This window comes from Aptenodytes forsteri, unplaced genomic scaffold (genome assembly GCF_000699145.1).
Source record: "Aptenodytes forsteri isolate BGI_AS27 unplaced genomic scaffold, ASM69914v1 Scaffold9, whole genome shotgun sequence".
In the NCBI taxonomy this organism is placed as follows: Eukaryota; Metazoa; Chordata; class Aves; order Sphenisciformes; family Spheniscidae; genus Aptenodytes; species Aptenodytes forsteri.
In genome coordinates, this window is record NW_008796217.1 from 467,262 (window position 1) to 487,277 (window position 20,016).

The 20,016-nt window shown below is 38.9% G+C and overlaps 1 protein-coding gene across 1 annotated transcript in view; it reads right to left on the reverse strand.

The window, feature by feature from the left end:
* Positions 1 to 873: 873 nt before the first annotated feature.
* SCRN1 (secernin 1) overlaps positions 874 to 20,016 on the reverse strand; it is a 29,287-nt gene continuing 10,144 nt past the window's right edge. The window contains exons 2-7 of the mRNA XM_009288582.1: positions 17,146 to 17,327; positions 11,066 to 11,268; positions 7,902 to 8,096; positions 6,072 to 6,237; positions 3,967 to 4,147; positions 874 to 1,604 (exon numbers count right to left, since the gene is read on the reverse strand). Of these exons, the coding sequence (XP_009286857.1) occupies positions 1,446 to 1,604; positions 3,967 to 4,147; positions 6,072 to 6,237; positions 7,902 to 8,096; positions 11,066 to 11,268; positions 17,146 to 17,327 (1,086 nt within the window). The 3' untranslated portion in view covers positions 874 to 1,445. The remainder of the gene's footprint in view (positions 1,605 to 3,966; positions 4,148 to 6,071; positions 6,238 to 7,901; positions 8,097 to 11,065; positions 11,269 to 17,145; positions 17,328 to 20,016) is intronic.

A 20,016-nucleotide genomic window follows, 5' to 3' on the forward strand; every position in this document is an offset into this window, starting at 1 on the left:
CTTCTTGTCTGAACCTCCTGTGAAGATGGTTGGGGTTTTTTTTAACATGACACAGGAAGCAGTGTTTACTGGTTTAATTCTTAAAGTGTTTGCCCTATCTCACTTCTACAAGAAGAAAATACATGAAAAGCAGGTCTGTCTGTAAGACTGTCAAGGAAGGGAAGCATGCTGCAGAACTGCACTTAATATAAGGAAGCATAAGACAGCCATTTCTAAGCCTAACCAGTTGGATTGCCACACCCACCAGTAACTCACTGATACTTAATGGATTCATCAGCCATGTACGCTCACCACGGAGATTACTAGGAACTGTTCAGCTCACCACGGAGATTACTAGGAACTGTTTAGCAGTACAAAGACAGAAAGATTGATCAAAACCTGACTATTCTCCATGTCCAGCATCTACTCCCTCAAAAAATTCCAAATTTGTAGCTTGTATATAAATATGACACCTTATTAATTGCATCTTAAGAGCCAATAGGTTATGTATAGATGTCTTAGGTATTTAGGCTGGCTCTGCACTTTAGTACTCAGTACTAGAGCAGCAGCCAGCTGCGTCACAAACAAAAGCTTCCCTAAGTTGGGTGCAGGTGAAACTTAACCCGGGGGACCTAATTCTGGTCATTTGTACAGGTATAATGTCAGATGCTGAGTTACTGTAACTAGATATGCCCATATGAGGCCAGTACAACAAGGTCAAGAACCAGGACTTACCTTCCTGCCCCCTCAAAGCTGGGATTTCAACTCTACCGTTCTTTGTATGAATTAGCAAGAAGAGAAAAATGCAAGTCAGCTTTGCTGCAAGCCTAGTCCTGAGCAACAAAGGAAAAAAACAGATTGCTTTCAATGACAATATAGCAGTTAGCCTGATGAAGTTAATCTTTGCTTTAATTGGTTGCCCAACATACATATTTAAACATTCTGTACTAAATTAGCCAGCATGCACACAGTAATTGGACCAGTCAGTGACTTTCTCCTTTCACTACATACATACACAAACAGGAACACCACAAGATTGGACAAAGGAAAGCAATTTGTTAACCAGATACAGCTAGCAAGTAACATTTTTTCCTCTAGAAATGTTTTTCCTGCAAATTCACAAGTGTGAAGACTTTCTTTCAAGGCTTGAAGAACTTTGCAGTCTTCCAGTGAAAAGGCTAACAATAGCCACCGTAGCTGAAATGAGATAAAATTCGTTTAAAATCCATTCCAAGAGTGAAATTGAAAAAAAATTGCCTGCAATGTAGCATAGGGAAAAGGGACTTTGGAGACAATCCAAGCAGATGCACTGAGGTAGAAAGGTGGCTTTGGACCCGATTCTGAACTCCCTTAGCTTAGTGTAAAAGAGAAGGAGGAGGAGGATCAGAATCGGATCCAGCTTTTCACATTCACTGATACCTGGTACCAGAAACCCAGTATCTAAAGGATTGGAGTGTTTGCTTACTTTATTTGAAGAACTTTAGTTCTGTGTCAACACAGTCATAGAAAAGATCCACTACTTCAGCAGGATCCAGAACTTCTGTACGAGTAAGGATATCTTCCATTGCTTCTAAGCCTTGTTTTTCAAGGTCTAACATAATCCTCATCAGTTTCTGGCCTTTATCCTAAAGGCACAAAACAACCAAACTCAATTAACCAGCAAACAGGCTCGTTAAAGCATTTTACTGTTCTCTTCTGTTACGGAGCTCTTCAAGTATTTTTAAAAATGAGAAAGCCTTTTTAAGTACAAACTATTTCTGTTAATAGTTTTTTGGATGGTCAAAGGCTAAAAGGAACAGTGCTGGACACTTTATGCATTAAGAAAAATAATGAAGGAGTTACTAAGTTTAAAGCAGAGAAGGAAGATGGAGTGAAAGATGGATAGAGGAAAATGGCGTAAGGCTTGTACACATGATAAAGAGGTACAGCAACTTCTTAAGCCTGTAAACCTGCAAACAGAACTACATGAGAAGACTAGAAGCCCCGAGGATTGTACGGATCATGGTATGTACATGAGTATCCCTCAGATCATCATCTGCAAGATGATGATTAGATCTGAAATGATGTGTAATGTAACAGCATTAAGACTCCAGATCCCAGAGGAGGCTTTGTGTGTCATTCTGACTTCTCTTCGTGTTTCTGGGCAAGAAATTCACTCCTGAAGAAGGTGTCATTTTGTTTTATCCAGATGTTATTTAAAGTCTCCTATTTTTTTTTTTTTTTTTTTTTTTTTTTTTTTTTTTTTTTTTTTTTTTTTTTTTTTTTTTTTTTTTTTTTTTTTTTTTTTTTTTTTTTTTTTTTTTTTTTTTTTTTTTTTTTTTTTTTTTTTTTTTTTTTTTTTTTTTTTTTTTTTTTTTTTTTTTTTTTTTTTTTTTTTTTTTTTTTTTTTTTTTTTTTTTTTTTTTTTTTTTTTTTTTTTTTTTTTTTTTTTTTTTTTTTTTTTTTTTTTTTTTTTTTTTTTTTTTTTTTTTTTTTTTTTTTTTTTTTTTTTTTTTTTTTTTTTTTTTTTTTTTTTTTTTTTTTTTTTTTTTTTTTTTTTTTTTTTTTTTTTTTTTTTTTTTTTTTTTTTTTTTTAATGGAGACGTGCTGTTTGTTTTGCTTGCAGCTTTCGAAACTGAATTCCAGAAAAAAAGGCATTTAGAATGAGTGACGGTTCTGAGCTTTCCAGGATTTAAACCAGAATTCGTGCAGAAAGAGTACAGCACCTAAGCTAAGGTTTAGGCTCTCAGGTGGGCAGTTTTTATAACATGAAGCCTGACTAAAAGCTACATTTCCTTTTCTACCACAACTTTTGCTGTCACACCATGGGACTTTTAATAGGGAAGGGTTCACGAGATGCTAACATACCTCTTCGAGGTCCTCCCTAAATCAGCATCACGCATAATGCCATGGGACCCAGCTGCACATTGCGTCAATGTTACCACAGAGGCCACAGATTTTAAATTAAACCATTCCAAGGGATTAAAAACCACATCTAGCCAAAACTGTGTTTAAATAAAGTTTGTACTAGCAAAGGTTACCATGGTTTCCTTAATCACTGATAGACAAGTCTGAATGCTTTACGATCTTAGCAAGACTCTGACCTACCCAAATACGCACAGAGGAAAATTACAGAAAAGCAAGTCCCCTGTGGAAGTTCAACATCGCTGTGTGAGTCTTCCACAAATTGCCCGAAATACCAATACCAGCATGACTGGCATGCCCTGGTGAGCTCTCCCTCTGTTTTACTTCCCTATAGTCAGTTATCCAGTTTACTCCTGTAGTTGTAATTGCAAGCGTCAAAGAACAGTTACTGAACTACTTGTACTATGACAGCAAAAGCTGTATCTCAATCAGTTGGAAAAGCTGTACAGAATAATCCCCTTCCTGCCTTTATTTCTTCCGAAATTTATTCCCTCTGAAATTTATTCCTGTAAGAGATCTTCAACACTTTAGGTTTTTACACTCGAAGGTTTTCAGCCCTCAGGTACCTGTTGCATTGGAAAGTGTCCCTTCTTCTCGCATGGCATTTTCAGTTAATTCTTACAAATTAACAGAAATGCATTGAGACTTGCAAAACTGTCACGTGCAAATTATTCCTTCAAGAAAAAAAAACCTCAACTATGAAGTTCTTAATCCAGCACACAATTTAAATTACAACATTCCTGCCATCATCCTATCGTATAATTCTGATACCATGTTGCACTAGCATCCAGTGTTCAATAGGCACTTTAAAAGACTATATACACAATGGGGAGTGAACAAGCTCATCAGCTTGTCAGTTTGACTTTTCACTTTGTAAAAGTAATGGGGCAGAGCAACACTCCCAGGATAACAAAAAAAACCTATGCAGAATAGTTTGTCCTTCAGAGGGCATCATTATTCAAGCTAAACTTGCAAGGATTCTAAGAATATTCAGAGAATGTTTTTCAGTGAGTGACTTTGAAAGAAATTATGGAGTTAGGAATCTACATTTACTTCTTTAATTGCAGGTCCCACAGCTCTTACCTGATCATTCTCAAGGAGAGATCGGGCCCATTCATGTGCCTTGTACAATTCATGCCTGCGATCAGGTTTCTCCTGGAATCGAGGTATCTTTTTAGCAGGATCATCATTGCCAAAAGAAGGAGACTGTACTTTTGGTACTAATTTTACATCATCAACAAAAATAAAGGGTTTAAATATGGACCTGAAAGAAATGAGAATTACTGCTTGCAGTAATAAGAGAGATTTTATATATGTTATTGAAATGTTCACCAGGCTATTTTAAAACAACAGATACAGAACAGCATAGGTAACTCATCCACACTAGGCATGGACTAGGTCAGAGAGTTGTTACTGGTCACAAGCAAAATAAATCTATGTGCTTTAAAAGAACTGGGTTTGGCAATTACTGTAAAATTTTATTACCCCTTTTTACCTATAGTCTTCTTTGGTCTCCTTCATGCCAGTTCTGCCACTTCTTTAAAAAAAGCAGCACTGTATTTTCCTCTCCAAGTTTTTTTTAACGAATCTCAGCATTCAGCCTCGCATCAGTTTTTCTCCTCTGTTCACACTGCCATCTCTCCTTCTCCTCCCAGATTTCATTTTCATTAAAATCACAAACGCACACTTGTGTGGAGCAGGGAAGATTACATACCTTGCTCAATATCAGAGGGTTTGGTATATAACCAGCAGCACTTTAGCATTTTATGTTAAGGGGGGGTGGGGAAGAGACATAGCTACCAATATCGTGACACTTCTCAAACAACTTCAACACTAAGCTTGGATCTAAACTCCGGGGGGGGACGACAGGCAGACAGACAACAAAACCCCAGCAATCCAGGATCTTAATTCCTGAGATGCTGAGAGGAGGCATTGGCGAGTGCATGGAGAAACTGCCTTCCCTTTAGATACACAACAAAACAGCACCCTGCATTCTGCAGTAAAGAAGCTGCCAGAAGTGCAAGACTTCTGCAAATAACCACTGCCTGCATACAGTCAGCAGGTTCACTGCTGCTACCCTTTCCATCACTGTCATGAAGCCTTGCTAAGAGTTTACATGACTCACTAGCTGTGCTTAAAATAATGCTTTTTCAATGCATTAGAGTGTAAAATAAAGCAAGAAAGGCCTCTAAACAAGGGTTTTTACAGCTACACTCTCCGTCTTTAAACAGGACGGAAATCCCACCAAAACAATATGAAGCCTTGCTCCTTTTATTCCAAAGGATTTGCATGAAGTCAAAGAAAAGTTTTGGTAAGCAAGCTCAAACTTCTTACTTAACCCTGAAGGTTTGAGTTGCATAATGCAAGGTGGGTGGAAAGTCCCTTTGGCATAGATGACTTCTGTAGCACTCGGTAGCGCCTAATGCTTACTACCACTCCTCTTTTAGGAACGACTGTCAGCTGTTCAAGGGCACCATTTTCTTCTCCCCATAACCTCTTTACCTCAATGCAAGTGGCAGATCTCCTGAATAACTGCAAGTGGTTTAGTTTAATTTCTGTGAATCCCAGGTGGATTCTGTTTAAAACACAAGATAATTCATTAGTTCTCCGATGATCTGGCCCATGAGTTCCCTTACCTCCTCTGCTGCTTTCAACTAGAGAAGACATCATTTAAACCAACTGAAAATTGTCCCTCCAGTAAAAAACATACTTGGTATACCCAGGAGTTGCAGATGTTTTCTCTGTTAACATTTTGATGTCATACAAGGCTACCTAGAGTACACACCCCCTCTTTGCTAGTTAGACACTTTGTTTCAATTTTGCACCCATCTGTTCAAGAGAGGTGACTAACATGGTCCACAACCTCATCATCTCAACAAGAACCCACTGGAAAGCAACTACACTGGAGTAGTAGTTCCTGGGTCCTCCCTAAACTGCATTTCCTCTAGAAGGCTCTGAATTTAGGCAAAGTTCCAGATCTGGCCTTTCAGCCCAGTGGTGTCCATTTAGAATTGCAGCAAGATGCAGATCAGTAACACAGGACCGTCAGATTGCACACTGCCAACTACTGATTGCATTTCTGGTTAGAGCATGCTCTTGAAGCATGTTCCAATTTGGGTAGCAGGGTTTAATCATCTTTCATACCATCACCTGCTGCATACCCAGGGAACCACAGTGCTGTGGCTTACCTTGAAGGGTCTGGTGTGCCAGTGAAGTAATGAACACAGGGAAAACTAGGGTCCTGAGGCAGAACAGACACTATGCTAGCTGTAGTAAGGAAAGATTCAGAGTCCACACAGACACCACTATCCTTGTCACGCAGGACATCAATCATAGCTTGTGCAGAAACATCACCTATATGAAAGGGGAAAAAAAAATTCCTGAGTGGTCAACGGCTTGGACCCCAGGGAAGGAATTTTGCCCTGAATGGGCTTTGGCCTAATATGACCAGTGACACTCGACATGGGCACGTCACAAATCCCAGTTAATAGTTTCTATTTAAACAATGTAAACCCAGAATGAACTTGCCTAGCTAGTAAGAGAGAACAGTAAAAGGTATTAATTATCTAATACAATTGCTAGGTAGGGAGAAATGTCATTGAATGGTATTTTTCAGGAAGCAGCCCATCATGCCTGTAATACTGCTTTAGCAATCACTGTGAACAGACTACTTACATAAAACACCCATTTTCCTCTAAGAAGCTACCTCTACCCAAGTTCAGGCAGAATAAGAGCACCCTGATCTCCCACTTCTCATCTATTTCCATTAGCTCTCAGTCAAAATTTTGAAACGTCATCTCACGTTCACAGGGTCTTACAGCAGCAGACCTAGACACTGAGATTTTTCTCCAAACTACTACCTACAGGAATCCCCTGTTCTCATTCTACTTCCTGCCTGTGTCTTACCACAGCTTTCTCCCCAGGACACCTCCATGTTTTCTTGCATTACCCCCTTGGCAGGTAGGGCTGCTTCCCCAGCAACTTCTCAAACCCTGCACTGACTCACCCTTGCATGCACGGGTGCCTCAATCCACCAGGAGACATGGAATGACCCAGGAGTCTGCAAGATTTGCAGCCATAGCCATCTGTCTGTAGGGGCCCTCAGGCTTTTTAGTGCTATAATCCAGGTTTATTAACACCTTTCACCTATGGTCCTTCAGAGTTACTGTATCTGCCTCAGACACAAACCATACTCCATGTAATTCTACAGCCTTAGCAGGAACTTTGCATTGCAATAAATATTTCACCTCTACACTCTTCTTGACATTTGCCAATGTGAAAATGCTAACAATCTAGTAAATCCACATCTGTAATAAAGGGCCTTTTATAAAAAGATAATTTGTACCATTTTTCACACATGAAAGAGCAGATATGTGTCAGCCATGCACTGCTGCAGGCTGGTCACTTCAGAGCTATTTTGGCCAGCTACTGTGAACTTAAGTCATTAATAAATTTTGGTCCGGAAATAAACCCTTCCTTTGACTGAAGGCAATTGGCACATTGTCTGTTCTGGTAACTTTGATCTGCTCGACAACAAAAAAGGGACTTCAGTTTGCAACTGACTAGCATTGCTCTTCCTTAAACTACGATCTCAATTCCTTCCCCAAAAGCCTAAGCAAACCTCCCAAAACATAGAATCCATTGAGCTCAAACTTTCATACGTGAAGCCTTTTTTTTTTTCTCCCAAAATACTGTAATTTTAGTATTAGGTAGGGCCACTATAATTACACCAAAGCATAAATGTAGTGGCACATCATGCACATCAGAACAACAGTGAAGAAAGTTATTTTATAATTGCAATACTGTTTTAAAACCTTAAACTTGAGGGGGACATTAAGGGCTTCATCCTAAATTGTGGCAAGTTTAGGGACAGTCTTCAGTTCTGGTCTTCCTTTCCACGTGGTTTATATGTAGAGGTATTCTCCTCAGTCACATGTAGTTCTGGACAGAATGCATTAAATGAGGCAGTAGCGACTAAAAATTCCACTGCACACACAGGAAGATGGTTCAGCACTTACCACCTTGCTTTTCTAGGCTCTCCCTGCCAGAACAGCAGGCTAAATGGTCATGAGCAAGAGAGAACACTTCAGAAAAATTGAAGTCTGAGTCTCCGTTCCACCAGCCTTGACTTCTCACGTAATTCCTTAGTTCAGGGTGCTCAGCATCAATTTTTGTAGTTAATGAAAGCTGATTGCAAATGCATTTCACTCCCTCTGTAGAAAGAGCCACATATTAAAAGAGAGCATTAATACACGTTTTTTCTGGAAGTACCTGGAAGGACAACGCAATTTCAATTAGGAAACAAATTAAACCGTTGGTTAGGATGTACATTTGGCATGACTGCATAACTACACATACACAGAATTACCAGTCACTGCAGGTTGCAGAGCTCAATTCTCTGTGCCCTACTTGGGTATTTACACTGCCTTGTGATTAATAGTGCTACTTAGTCAGGATACCAGTTTCACAATCTGTACCTCATACATTCTGACCGTGAAGTAACAGTGGTCTCCAAATGCCAAAAGCACCTGCCTAATCTTTTCTCCAATGGTGTATTCCACTGCCACAACAAGGCCTGAGGTCTGACTTGACTTCAAGATACATTTCAGCAAAGCTGCACGTAGTTTAATGAACCTTCTTCGCCCCTCAAAACTGAAAATTTAATTTGGAAAATGTTTTTAAAAGCTTACCAATTGCTTTAAGCTTCCCAGTTGAAAAACAATTTTATTGTAAGCAGCAAGACAGGTTTAAATTAAACTTCATTTTTAATCTTAAATTTTAAAATGGCATGAAGTAAAAAGAAAGTGTAAGTAACCTTCAAAGAATATTAAAGGGGTTTTTAATTTGCTTTTCTCAAAAATACCGCAGTGCTTATATCCATATATCTACAGCATGACTAACAGTGGCTGCTGCAGATACTCCTCAGAGAGAATAAAGCAAATGCACTGGAAGCCGGGGAAAGAGCTGACAAAGTAAATCTGTAAACTGAAATAAACCCAGATTCTGGAATTTGGCACAAACTTTTTCTTAAACAGAAACCAAAGCAGTATTTGTGAAAGTTATTAATACTGCGTTCCACAAAAGTAAGCTTGCTTTTGTAATGCCTCATGCATGCAATTTAAATACTGAGTAACAACTTATAGTAGGAAGTTCTGTGCATCAGTCTGCAAAAAAGTCACTGTCATTCAGTTCTGACACTAAGTCACTGACAGTTTGTTCTGATTCACACTTTCAAACAGCATACCTTTCAGAGAATTTTCTTGACTTGAGTGATAGGAATATTTGTGTTCTCATCAAGCTAGGCAAGCCACTCCTTAAGAGCTCTTTAAATATTACATTTAGTAACTCATGAAATAGTATTTCATGGTTTTGATCCCCCTCAAAAAAATGAAAATTTATCAAGCAAATAAGTCTTTCCACTCAGCCTGAAGAACAGTAACAGGAAGGATTTTGTGGTGTTTATCCTTAAATCACTGTCAAAGAGTTGCTTGATAAATATTCACTATAAGCTTTACAGAACTGCAGCAGTAATAGTAGTATTAGAAACAGAATTCTTGAGAACGGAGTCAGGAAAAAAAATGCCTTCACACTGGGGAACGCGACATATTTTCCCTGTTTTAGCAGCATTTGTGCATTCATTTGAAAGCTGAAGAGGCATGCTTATGGTTGCAAAAAAGAACCCCTGAACAAAGTATGAAATATAGAGTTCTTACATAGCCAGCAGCCTTTCCTCCTGGCAGCCTGCAGGAGATGGAAACTACTCTATCTGTGGCTCACAGGGACCTCCTGCAGAGAAATGTGCTGGTAAAAATCAGAACAGAGCTGCAGTATCATTTCAAAAAGCTGCAATCAGCAGATGAAGGCAACAGTTTATTTGCTGGGAAGAAGGACATGACGGTTATATATTGCTGATGCAGCTAAAAAGGCTAAGTAAAAAACACTGTTCTTCAAATATCAGTCAAGTAGGTCAACAGAAGAAGGCAGGTTGTCACTGCGTAATCCTAGGAACCTCAGGAGCCAACTGCTTTCCAGAATTTGGATTTTATCAGGACAGCATTATCAGTCTTCCTTCCTCTATGTTTTGTATCTGTTTATGCTAGAAGACTTCCTCCATCTTGCAGGTATCCTTAAAATGCAGGCTTTGCTTGGGAAAACACCATCCCTGCTAACGTAAGCTGATTCATATTTGATGGCATGAACTGGCAATAGGCCATCACACAACATTACACAGCCTGGTGTTATTTCTTTGCTTTGGTATTTTCAAAGGTAAACCTCCCTCCTTCCTGTATCTGCTATCTCCTACCTTTCAATGAAGCGGAAAAGAAAAGAGAATTGAATGGATCTATCATAGCTCAAAGCACAGATGACAAAAATCCTCTCAAATTATCTGAATTTTTAATTCATTCAAATATGAGTAAATTTTAAAAAGCCCTACTCTTATGAAAACAAAAATCCCTTCAAAATTAAAAACAACAACTGTGAATAAATTAAATATACACCTTAGACAATCGTATTCTATTAAGGCAGCACATATTTGCCAGCAGTTTTAAGTAAGCTCAGCCACCAAGCCAGTGAAGTCTAGAAGTTAGTTTGGGAGCTCTGGCTTCACACATACAGAAAAAGAAACCACCTACAAGTTTGAAGAGCAGAAAAGTACTGTTTTGCAGTATCAGATAAGAAATGGGAATATGAGGGGACTATATCTATTGCAGTAAAGCAACCAGCAGCAGCCCATTCAATTTACCACCTAACACAAACCCTTTTCTCAAAGCTGTCAATGCTTATTGTTTAGTATAGTTTAGTATCTTAGTATTTTAGATTTGTAAGTAACAATTTGGGCATTAACTCCATCAAAAAGACACTTGACACATTCCAAATAGTAAATAAATCTGGGAAAATACAACACTTACCAAAGATAAAAATTTAAGCATGATGATGATTACACAGCTTATGTATACAGGGAACAATCTCCAGCTTCACAGAAAATGCTAAGTTACATCAGCCAATGCAAATCAACATTTAAAAAAATAATATTACAAATATAGAAGGTGGTTAAAATCAATGATTTAATCAAACACTTGCCTAAATTAGTCACTTATTTACACTCAGTAAGACCAATTCTTCCAAGACAATTCTTTACAGCTATTTATAACGAGAGGTTTGCTGTGAGTTATAATCTGACCTGTGATTTTTTCTGCTGCCCAGTACTTTCCAGAAGTCTCCAGTATCCAGGCTTCATTTCTGTCCACAATCAAAAATGCACTTTGGAAAGTATGGCATGAACTCCCATCTTCATAATAATTCCCACCTTGTCCATGCTCTTCCAACAGAGCAACTATTACATCCAATGCTTCTTTAGCTGTTGCACCTCTTTCTAGGCCTAGTCTGTAATAAAAGGGTAAAACAGAGATTCAGACAGACATGTAACAGTGAGGTCTCCATAAGTTATTAATTTTAAAAATCAGCACTGATCTGATTCTAAAATACCAACGTGTCAGGTATGCCTAGTGTAAGAATACTTGCTTTAATGAGTTACTAAGATTACAGGATGAAATATTAAATTATTTGATTTGTTTCAAGTCTTTATTTTCTACACTGGTTCTTTATTCTCAAGCCTATCATAGCTGGTTTTTAGTTTTTTTTAAAAAGTCCAATTACCAACCAATGGCCTCAACTGCACTGTAAACATGCAATGCTCTATTTATCCTGCCCTCAGGCAGAACAAATTTGAAGGACAATTTGCAAAGGTCTTTTTAAAGTAACAGTGGTATGCAAGTTTACTTTTCTGTAAAGAAGGGTGGGAAATTGCAAATTAATATTACCAGAGAACAAAAAAGGGAAGGAGTATTCAGTATTACAATCTCTCTACAACCTGTCTTTCCCAATGCTCCAATATCTAATTGGCCATGGAAGCTAGATGTATGTTATCCTTTGATGCATATTGCATGCTGTAGACAGAAGCATTTGTGCACAGTCATGCTTCAGTGTTCCTGCAGAGGCTTCCCCCAAAAAGCATTTAACAATTAAACACCAGATACGGCTTTTGTCTGAAGTAAGAGTAACCTATGTCTAAAAGAACATGATTTTAAAAGAAAGTTTGAGTAAAGCAAGGGTATTTTAGGGAAAAGTAAACTGAGGCACAAGAATAGGTCTTACAAAGCTATAGAGAATGACTGTATCCTGCCTTGAATAAATGGGATGAAATAATCCCTTGAGATAATTTACAGCCCTGACCACGTCAACAATGAAAGCAGCAACCAGAAGAGTCCAAATCAGACCTGCAAGCAATTCCACTGGTTCCAAGATGTGATTACTGGTAATGAGGAAATGCAGTATTTCAAACAGCAGCATATCCATGCCTCCATCCTTTGGGAGAGCTATCTGGATCAGTCCAAAATTTCTCTCTGTTGGTTATGTCACCTTAATATTTTCCTCTGTGTTTATCTTTCTCTAATAGCTCTATGGACAAAGTCATTTTGACTGATGGATAGTTCCAAGAAATTCACCTTTTTAAAATTTAAGTACTATGCTAGCCCTTTCCATTTCCCTGGAAATCATGTAACAAGAAAACAGTACTCTGTTTCTTTCCTAAAAACTACAGTATACAAATCAGGTCCTGATAATTTGAATAAATTTGTTGATCTAAACACTTTTCAACCTGATCTCTGCACTGAGCCTGCTTTGTTAAATAGATGGCTACTATTAGCCTTGTTTAGGTTGAATAATTGAAAGCAGTGTTCTCACCTCTCTCAGCAGCATCTATTTATCATTTAGTGACAAAGGAGAGCCAACTGGCATTTTAGATCCTAACTTAGAGTGACAATTTCTCCCTCATCATCTTCTTACTTTGCATTTATAGAATCTTTCTCTCTTGCCTTGTTTCTCTTATTAGCTGAAACTTGTTTTGCATTGTCTCCATTTTTAGTCCCTATGCATTTATGTTATTCCTTCATTCTTTTCATCACTGGCACAATTGCTTTTTCAGAGCAGTACAGAGATGCCAGTCTTAGCACATACTACAGACATAATTTAAAAGCCAGTCCAAAAGCATCTTATTTATTCCCCAAGAACAACTCCAAGAGCTGTCGCTGCTACAGGTAAATGAATGGGCTGACAACTACCTTGGTGACCATATAGTCACTAGATTCAGTGATAATCAGCCCCTTTCTCCCCAATTTATGACCAAAAGCATTAGGTTATATCAAAGCCTGCCAAGAGACATAACATCACACTAATGTCTCTGAAGTTTTCCTTCTGAGATGGTTATAGTCTAGCTTTCTCTGTCAAAACTACAGCAGAGATTCAAGCTGAAGAAATATCTTTTAGAACATTTTTTGCAAATGGCTCCAATGTTACATTTACTTCCATGTAACAAAGGCCTAGGCTCTGCTTTTGTTTGGATGCTCCTACGTGTCAGTCACAAGGGGCAGCAAAAAGCAAACAAAAAAAACCCCCCACCCTACAACCACCACACAGCTCATCTCCACAAAACTGTAGGTCTTGCCAGTTATCTCGGCATCAATGTCCTGGGTAACTGCAGCATAACCCTCCCACTAACACATTTCAGAGTACCCTTCAAGGCGAGTTGGAAGAAAGGTTTTAAGTAATTTCACCCCCAGATGAGAGTTTGAATTATTCATTAAGAAAATTTCAGTGACGTAGTACAATCTACTGCCTCAGTACCTCCAATATGCTGTCACAGCATATTATAACCTTGTCAAAACAACATTATCTTAAGCTTTTCAGCTTCACCTATCAGTTACAGATGCAGACTTTCCAAATGAAGTAACTAACATATATGATGATATTCTACTTTATTCGGTTTTGATGTCTCTAAGGAAAGAAATAGGTAAACAAATTAATACCATTTTAAAGAGCATTCTTGACTCCCTGCCAAAATTGGCATCTCTGTGTGGCTCTGAAAAAGTGATTGCACCAGCGATGAAAAGAATAAAGAAATAATACAAACACATAGGAATTAAAAATTAAGACAACAATGCAAAAATAAGGGTGTATTTTACAGGTTTCTTCATATATACCTTTTGTATGATAATGTTGTCCTGTTCTAACTGTATCAGCGTAAGCAAAACAGTACACCGTCTCTTCATATGAAGGTACTTCCCTAAGTAAACTTCCCTAAGCTTTATAAAGGCAACTGTGCCTCAAAAAAAACCAAACCCCACACTAAACTAAACTGCAGCCACACTAGGAAGAATATCTGAAGAAAATCCTGGTAAGGTAATCAATGCAGCAACACTGGTGCAGCTTTCAAAGACCAGCTTTTGAATAAATCCCTAGAACAGAAAAGAAGCATTTCTTAGGAATTTGTGCTGGAACCTGTTTTCTCTCAATTTTTCTGTCTGTTGTGACTAGGTTCACATTCTGTATTTAGATAAACTGGGATGGGGACAAGCCTGCGTGGAATAGGACCAACTTCTACCCCTTAAGTCAATCACACAAACTTTATTCATTTCTTAAGAATCATTCGTATGTTCTGACATGCTATGATACACTATCAAGCTACAAGTCTGTAGATACCTGTCTTAATCCTCAGATATAGCACTATAATAGGTAACACACTGTTTTCAGTCATTAAGCCAGCAGCCAGCTACTAACCAAGCTAAGAACTTCGTGAAATCATCTTTCCTGATGTCCATCGTGGTCTTCATTGAAAAAAAAATGCTTTGTCTATGAGGTTGCAGGATGAATTTTCAATTTCCTATTTCAACAACAAAACATCCTGACTTCAGAATTATACTACCCTGCTGAAAGATGCCTCTGGCCTGTTTAACACCATGTGCTCTCACAACACCCACCTACAGCCTCTGCCCATGTCGGCTGCATTTTAAATCCTAACTGAAAAGTGACGATTCCTGATGATTTCAAAGAGAGAGGAAGTTTCCTCTACGGAAAAATAATAATCACTTCAGGAGAATGTAGAAGCAAGCTCCTAGGGGAGCCTGAGCATTCAAGGAAAATTTGATTCTACCACCTGGATGACATTCCTGGGTTGACAACTCTTACACCTGCTCTGAAGAACATGTTTCAGAGTATAAGGCTTTTAGTTTCTTTTGCAAGCAGCTAGTCATACATGTACACAGAGTGTCAGTCTTCTTCCGTCACCTAAGATCTGACACAGATGCAGAAGTGCAACGTATACATAGGTGTGAGAAAAGTTTGGCCAGCAGAGATGTGCATTTCTTAATTAGGTTTAAAACTCCTCAGTTTATTTTTATTCCAATAAATCCTGAGCAATAGAATTAGTCTGTTGGCAGATGGGTAAAGAGGCAGAGCTAGTACCAGCTGCTTCATTGCAGCCTATGTGATTGATTTTGTACTTGATGGCTCTCTATTCTACAAGGTGATCCAAAACAGATAAGCTTAATGCAACTGGCCAAGTCTTCACAGTGAGAGAAAGAATCACTTTGACTGGAACAAGAGGCAGATGGTAGTCTGCAACACATCTCTAGTTCTCCTTGCCTGAAGCACTCTCTGCCTTCGAGCTACGGACAATTTCTTCTGCACATAAGAAGGAAGAGAGGGAGGGTAATATCTACAGGTGATGATCACCGGTAGTTTATGACCAGTTTCTCCTTATTTTGATATTTCCTGATTTGCTAGTGTGGGTAAATCAGTATTTTGAGACTGCAATAACCGTGACCAAAATAAGCACAACTCTGCATCTAAACCAATGGTTTGTTAAAATCTCAAAGGATGGTAGCAGGAGGGAAAAAATAAAGCTGGAGCTTGGGAAGTCACCTAATATCTCCCTCCTCTTGACAAAAGCTTGTCCTACATTTTCTTAGAAGAGCCCCCCCAGTCTATTCAGTCTCCCTTGATACAATTAAGCTCACTAGTCCCGCTAGGTGCAGCTTCTCCACAGATTCCTTCAGTAATACAGAGTTTAGAGAAAATACCAAAGAGAAACATAACCCCAATTCCCTCGTGATTTTCTCATTGGTCAGATTCTATAGATCTCTGATCGTATTTCCCATTTCCACTGCATTCTCTCCAACTGGCTCATATTCCTCTTGATTTATGGTAGCTGGAACCAGATACTGTATTTCTGCAGAGACATCATTACAGTCAGAGAACATTTACAATTACGGTTTCAGGCAGCTATACACCTAACAACAATTTCTTCTAACTCATGCTTCCCAGCTTGCTTATGAGAATACCTTCTAAGGTTTTAATGCCCTCTTAAAAGTCAAGGTATCTGCTTCCTATCCTCTATCCATAGAATTTGTTAACTTATTACAGGAGTAAAGTAGAATGGTCTGACAGGATTTTCCTTGACTAACAGCCATTTATCGTCTCCTTGATATTTAAGTGGGTTTTTTCCCCCTTCAGGAACTGAGGTTAAGCTGGTCTATCTATAACCACAACTCTCTAACCCTATTAAATACAGCGACTACATTTAACCTTTTCCAGTCATCCAGAACCTCTCCCAACCAAAATGAGAATTCGCCTGAAATGGGTTCAGCCTGCTCATTAAGTATCCTAGAGCAAATTCCAGCAGGACCAACGGGTCTGACATTGATTTGCTTAAATAAGTGGTCATCGTCCTGTTCTATCTTTAAAGTAAATTGATTCCATTTGCTCCCTTTCTCTTTGTAATAAGTTTGCACCATTTTCTCTTGTTCTTTCATTTTCAGCTTTCTTCCCCCACCCAACTCTTAAATTCTTTTCACTACAAGATCAGCATGCAGGTTGAGCCGTACAGTGCAGCACAAGCCTTTTAGGCAGACAGTCTTCAATGAACAGACTTACAGGAGTTTGTTTGCCAGCATTTAAATAAGGGCAATGGTTTGCATTGGAATGCATGGGCTGAAGCGAGGCATAGTAGTTTGTTTATGCCTACAGTTGGCTATAAGCCCAGGATAAGCTTTTTAGGTCAGAGTAGGCTGGTGTAAAGTGGGGGAGAATGAAGGGCACACCAGCAATCTGATGTTACAAATTAGTTAGAAGTTCCTTGCTAACAATGTAATCATTTCTCTTACCCTGTCAGAACAGCCACTGCTAGACTGTAGGGTAGACAGACAAGGTAGGTTTAGTGAACCCACATTAGACTGGTAGCCAAATTCAGATTCCAAGCGTTTTAAGTATTAACTCAGCTGTGTCTGGAGCTCTGCCTAGACAGGTCTCCTGCTTATATTGTTTTAAAATCTCCTAATACCAACACCACAAAGCTGTTACGCGGTATCATCATCATCTAAACCTTTGGTGTTTAAAAGGCTGGTCACGGCTCAGCAAGCCACCCACCTGACAAGATCCATTCCAAGCAAGGCTTCAGATTCAGAAGCTGGTTCTCTGGTCACGATGGCTTCATTAGCTACACAGACTCCATGCTCATTAGCTCCCATTTCTGCCCCCCAAAGCCAGGAGGGCCTGCTCAGCACAATAGCATGAGTCTTCGGTACCTGCTCAATCTCAATATACGTGCACTGCAGAGAGAGCAGGAAGAGAAAAAGCAAAACAATTGCAAGCATTTTATTTAATGCTATGACTGAAGTAACACAAGACTTCAATGTATTGACAGGACACACGTCATTAAAAAAAAGTCCACGTCTTGAGTATGAGTGGCAAATTTTTTTAAACAACATTTAACTGTCACGTTTGAGCCTTTACATCCTTATATTGCAAAAGCCTGGAAAAATACATCTCTCTTGATAGTCGCAGGCTTCAAAGAGTCAAGCAGAACCCAAGTGCTAGAATTAGTGGAAAGCAGCAGTAGACAGACTGTACTGTTACAGTAAAGAAACACAGATCATGTTTGTACATAGTAACAACATCAAACCATTCTACCATCTCACCTAAGCACTATCTCCAGTACTTTATTAAGTACATAGTGTAACAATGGTAACTGGACAAAGTACATAAGAAGGCTTCCCCCTCTCCCTTGCTGCCTCCCCTGCAGCTGCCCCCAGGATTGGGACTGCTGGTAGAAAGAGAAGAAAAAAAAAAAATCCAAGACTTGAAATAGAAATCTCTTGGTAGAAAGAGAAGAAAAAAAAAAATCCAAGACTTGAAAAGATTCAGCAGAATGCCTTGCTCAACAGTCACAGGAAATAAAACACAGGCATTGTTTTTGCTTAAAGCTAATGTTTCTGCTATTTTAAATGGTCTACTGTAATCAGAGGTCTGTGGATGTATTCTGACAAGTCAAAAATACAGAGGAAGGCTGCAAAGAAGTCATTTAAACTGCAAGGAAGAAAGAAATCATTCGTTATCTTTCAAATATATTTACTTTTCTCTTGCTCTAGGACTTGAAAACAAGCACTTTTCCCAGAGAGCATGGAAGAAAGCTTGATCCATCATTAGATCATTGGCTTGTACAAGCCAAAGGAATGGACTTTACATTTTACTACTGAGGTCACATTAAGCTCTTCAAGGACCGAACTCCACAGAATTTTCTTTTGAGGAAACTGAAGCTGTCTGCGGTATTTATGAGACAGCTCTTAGTGTTTAGCATTCCTATTGTAACATCCTCCTTGCAGGAAGTAATCTGCAACATTTTTCTGGAGGAATATTTAGTCAAACATATCAAAGTGAGCAGAATGGCTTGTGGACTGAAAGTTCTTTGCCATGAAAATAAATGCTGTGTCTACATTAAAACCTAAAGCCTAAGGAATCAGTCTAAGATTATTAGCAGTGAGAAGCTATTTTTTTTTTCTAACCTGTCTTTCCCCTTCTAAGGATTACACAGCATGATCATCTTCAGCCTCCAGTCTTCAGCAATGACTTTTACAGTAGTAGTTAGTCTAGCATGCAATTAAAATGTATAACAGGCCATCTTTGATCAGAAATGGCATTTTTAGAGTCCTTCACTCTGACCATGCAAGAAGGACACAAGAAATGAGCTTGCTACCTTCATTAGGAATTGTGTGCGAACAGGTCAAACTGCCATCTTTCTATAAAACCAGGCAAATTATAGGTGAAATAAGAGGATGATTTCTCACAGAGGACACATGATAAAAAAAAAGTGGGGGGAACTCTTCCATTCTAAGGAATTAAAAATAGAGTAGGGACATGCTTAATTTTGATTTTTGGCTTAGGCAATAAGACCCCAACAGGGACTTATCTGCTGTATTTGTTGGAGAAAATCCCTAATATTAGACCAAGCTGTTTGACCAAATTGCTTAGGTAGTAATACACTATGATTTTGTAGAGGCAGATTCCTCCTCTATTGAGGTGAAACAACATCTGACACTGGCCAGGAGCTATGATCCACCAAATAAAACCACTTTATACAGTTCACCCTTTGTTTCATTTTCCAACCAAACCATGCTGGAACAGCCATTTCTTATCAAGACTCCCTCTTCTCCATTTGAGCTGTCAGCAAGCAAATCTCATTTTTGACATTCCGTGCAAATTTTTTTCAGAGCTGTTTGGATTAGCACTTAATGCATGTGTGTGAGTGAACACAGAATAACTGTACTTCCTGGAAGTGCAAAGGAGGACACAGAGCTGCAGCAGCAGGAAAAGCGGTTGGGCCAAGCACCTTCCCACGTTACATGTGAAGACATGACTGGAGCAGCTATCAGGAGACAGGTCTGCAGCCAGGGAGACACCAAGCCCTGGCACAGCACAATTCTTGGCTCCCTACGTCTCATAGGTGGTCAGCTAGTTGGAGCCATCCAGGACATGAACCTTCGCAACTCCGCAGCAGAAAGAAAAACTTAGATGCAGTGTGGAGGAGACTTCAGTACTCCATAAACCCCCACTTGCATAGCATTCTCTGGCTGAATAGCCCTATTATAAAGCTTGCTTACACTGAGGCTTTGATTTTCTAGAAGGAAAAATGATGAAAACACTCTGAAAAGTGATAGTTAGGCTAAAAAAATGCTGAATGCCTTTTCTCTCCAAAACATATTCTGGCTATCCTTGCTACCAAACATTTATTACTTGGGGCCTCATTCCAAAACCAAGCATCTCCAAAGCTGCTATTCATTATAAAGATTTTATTGTCAATGGTAGCAGTCGAGAAAGGGGAAAGAGGAAATTGTTTGCTCCTGCTTGAAGGATCCAGAGCATTCTGAAAAAAAGTGCTTTTGCTTTGTAACTATGTAATCGGAGGCCAGAAAACATCCAGAGGCCTCTCTATGCACCTCTTTCATTTAGAAACACATTTCA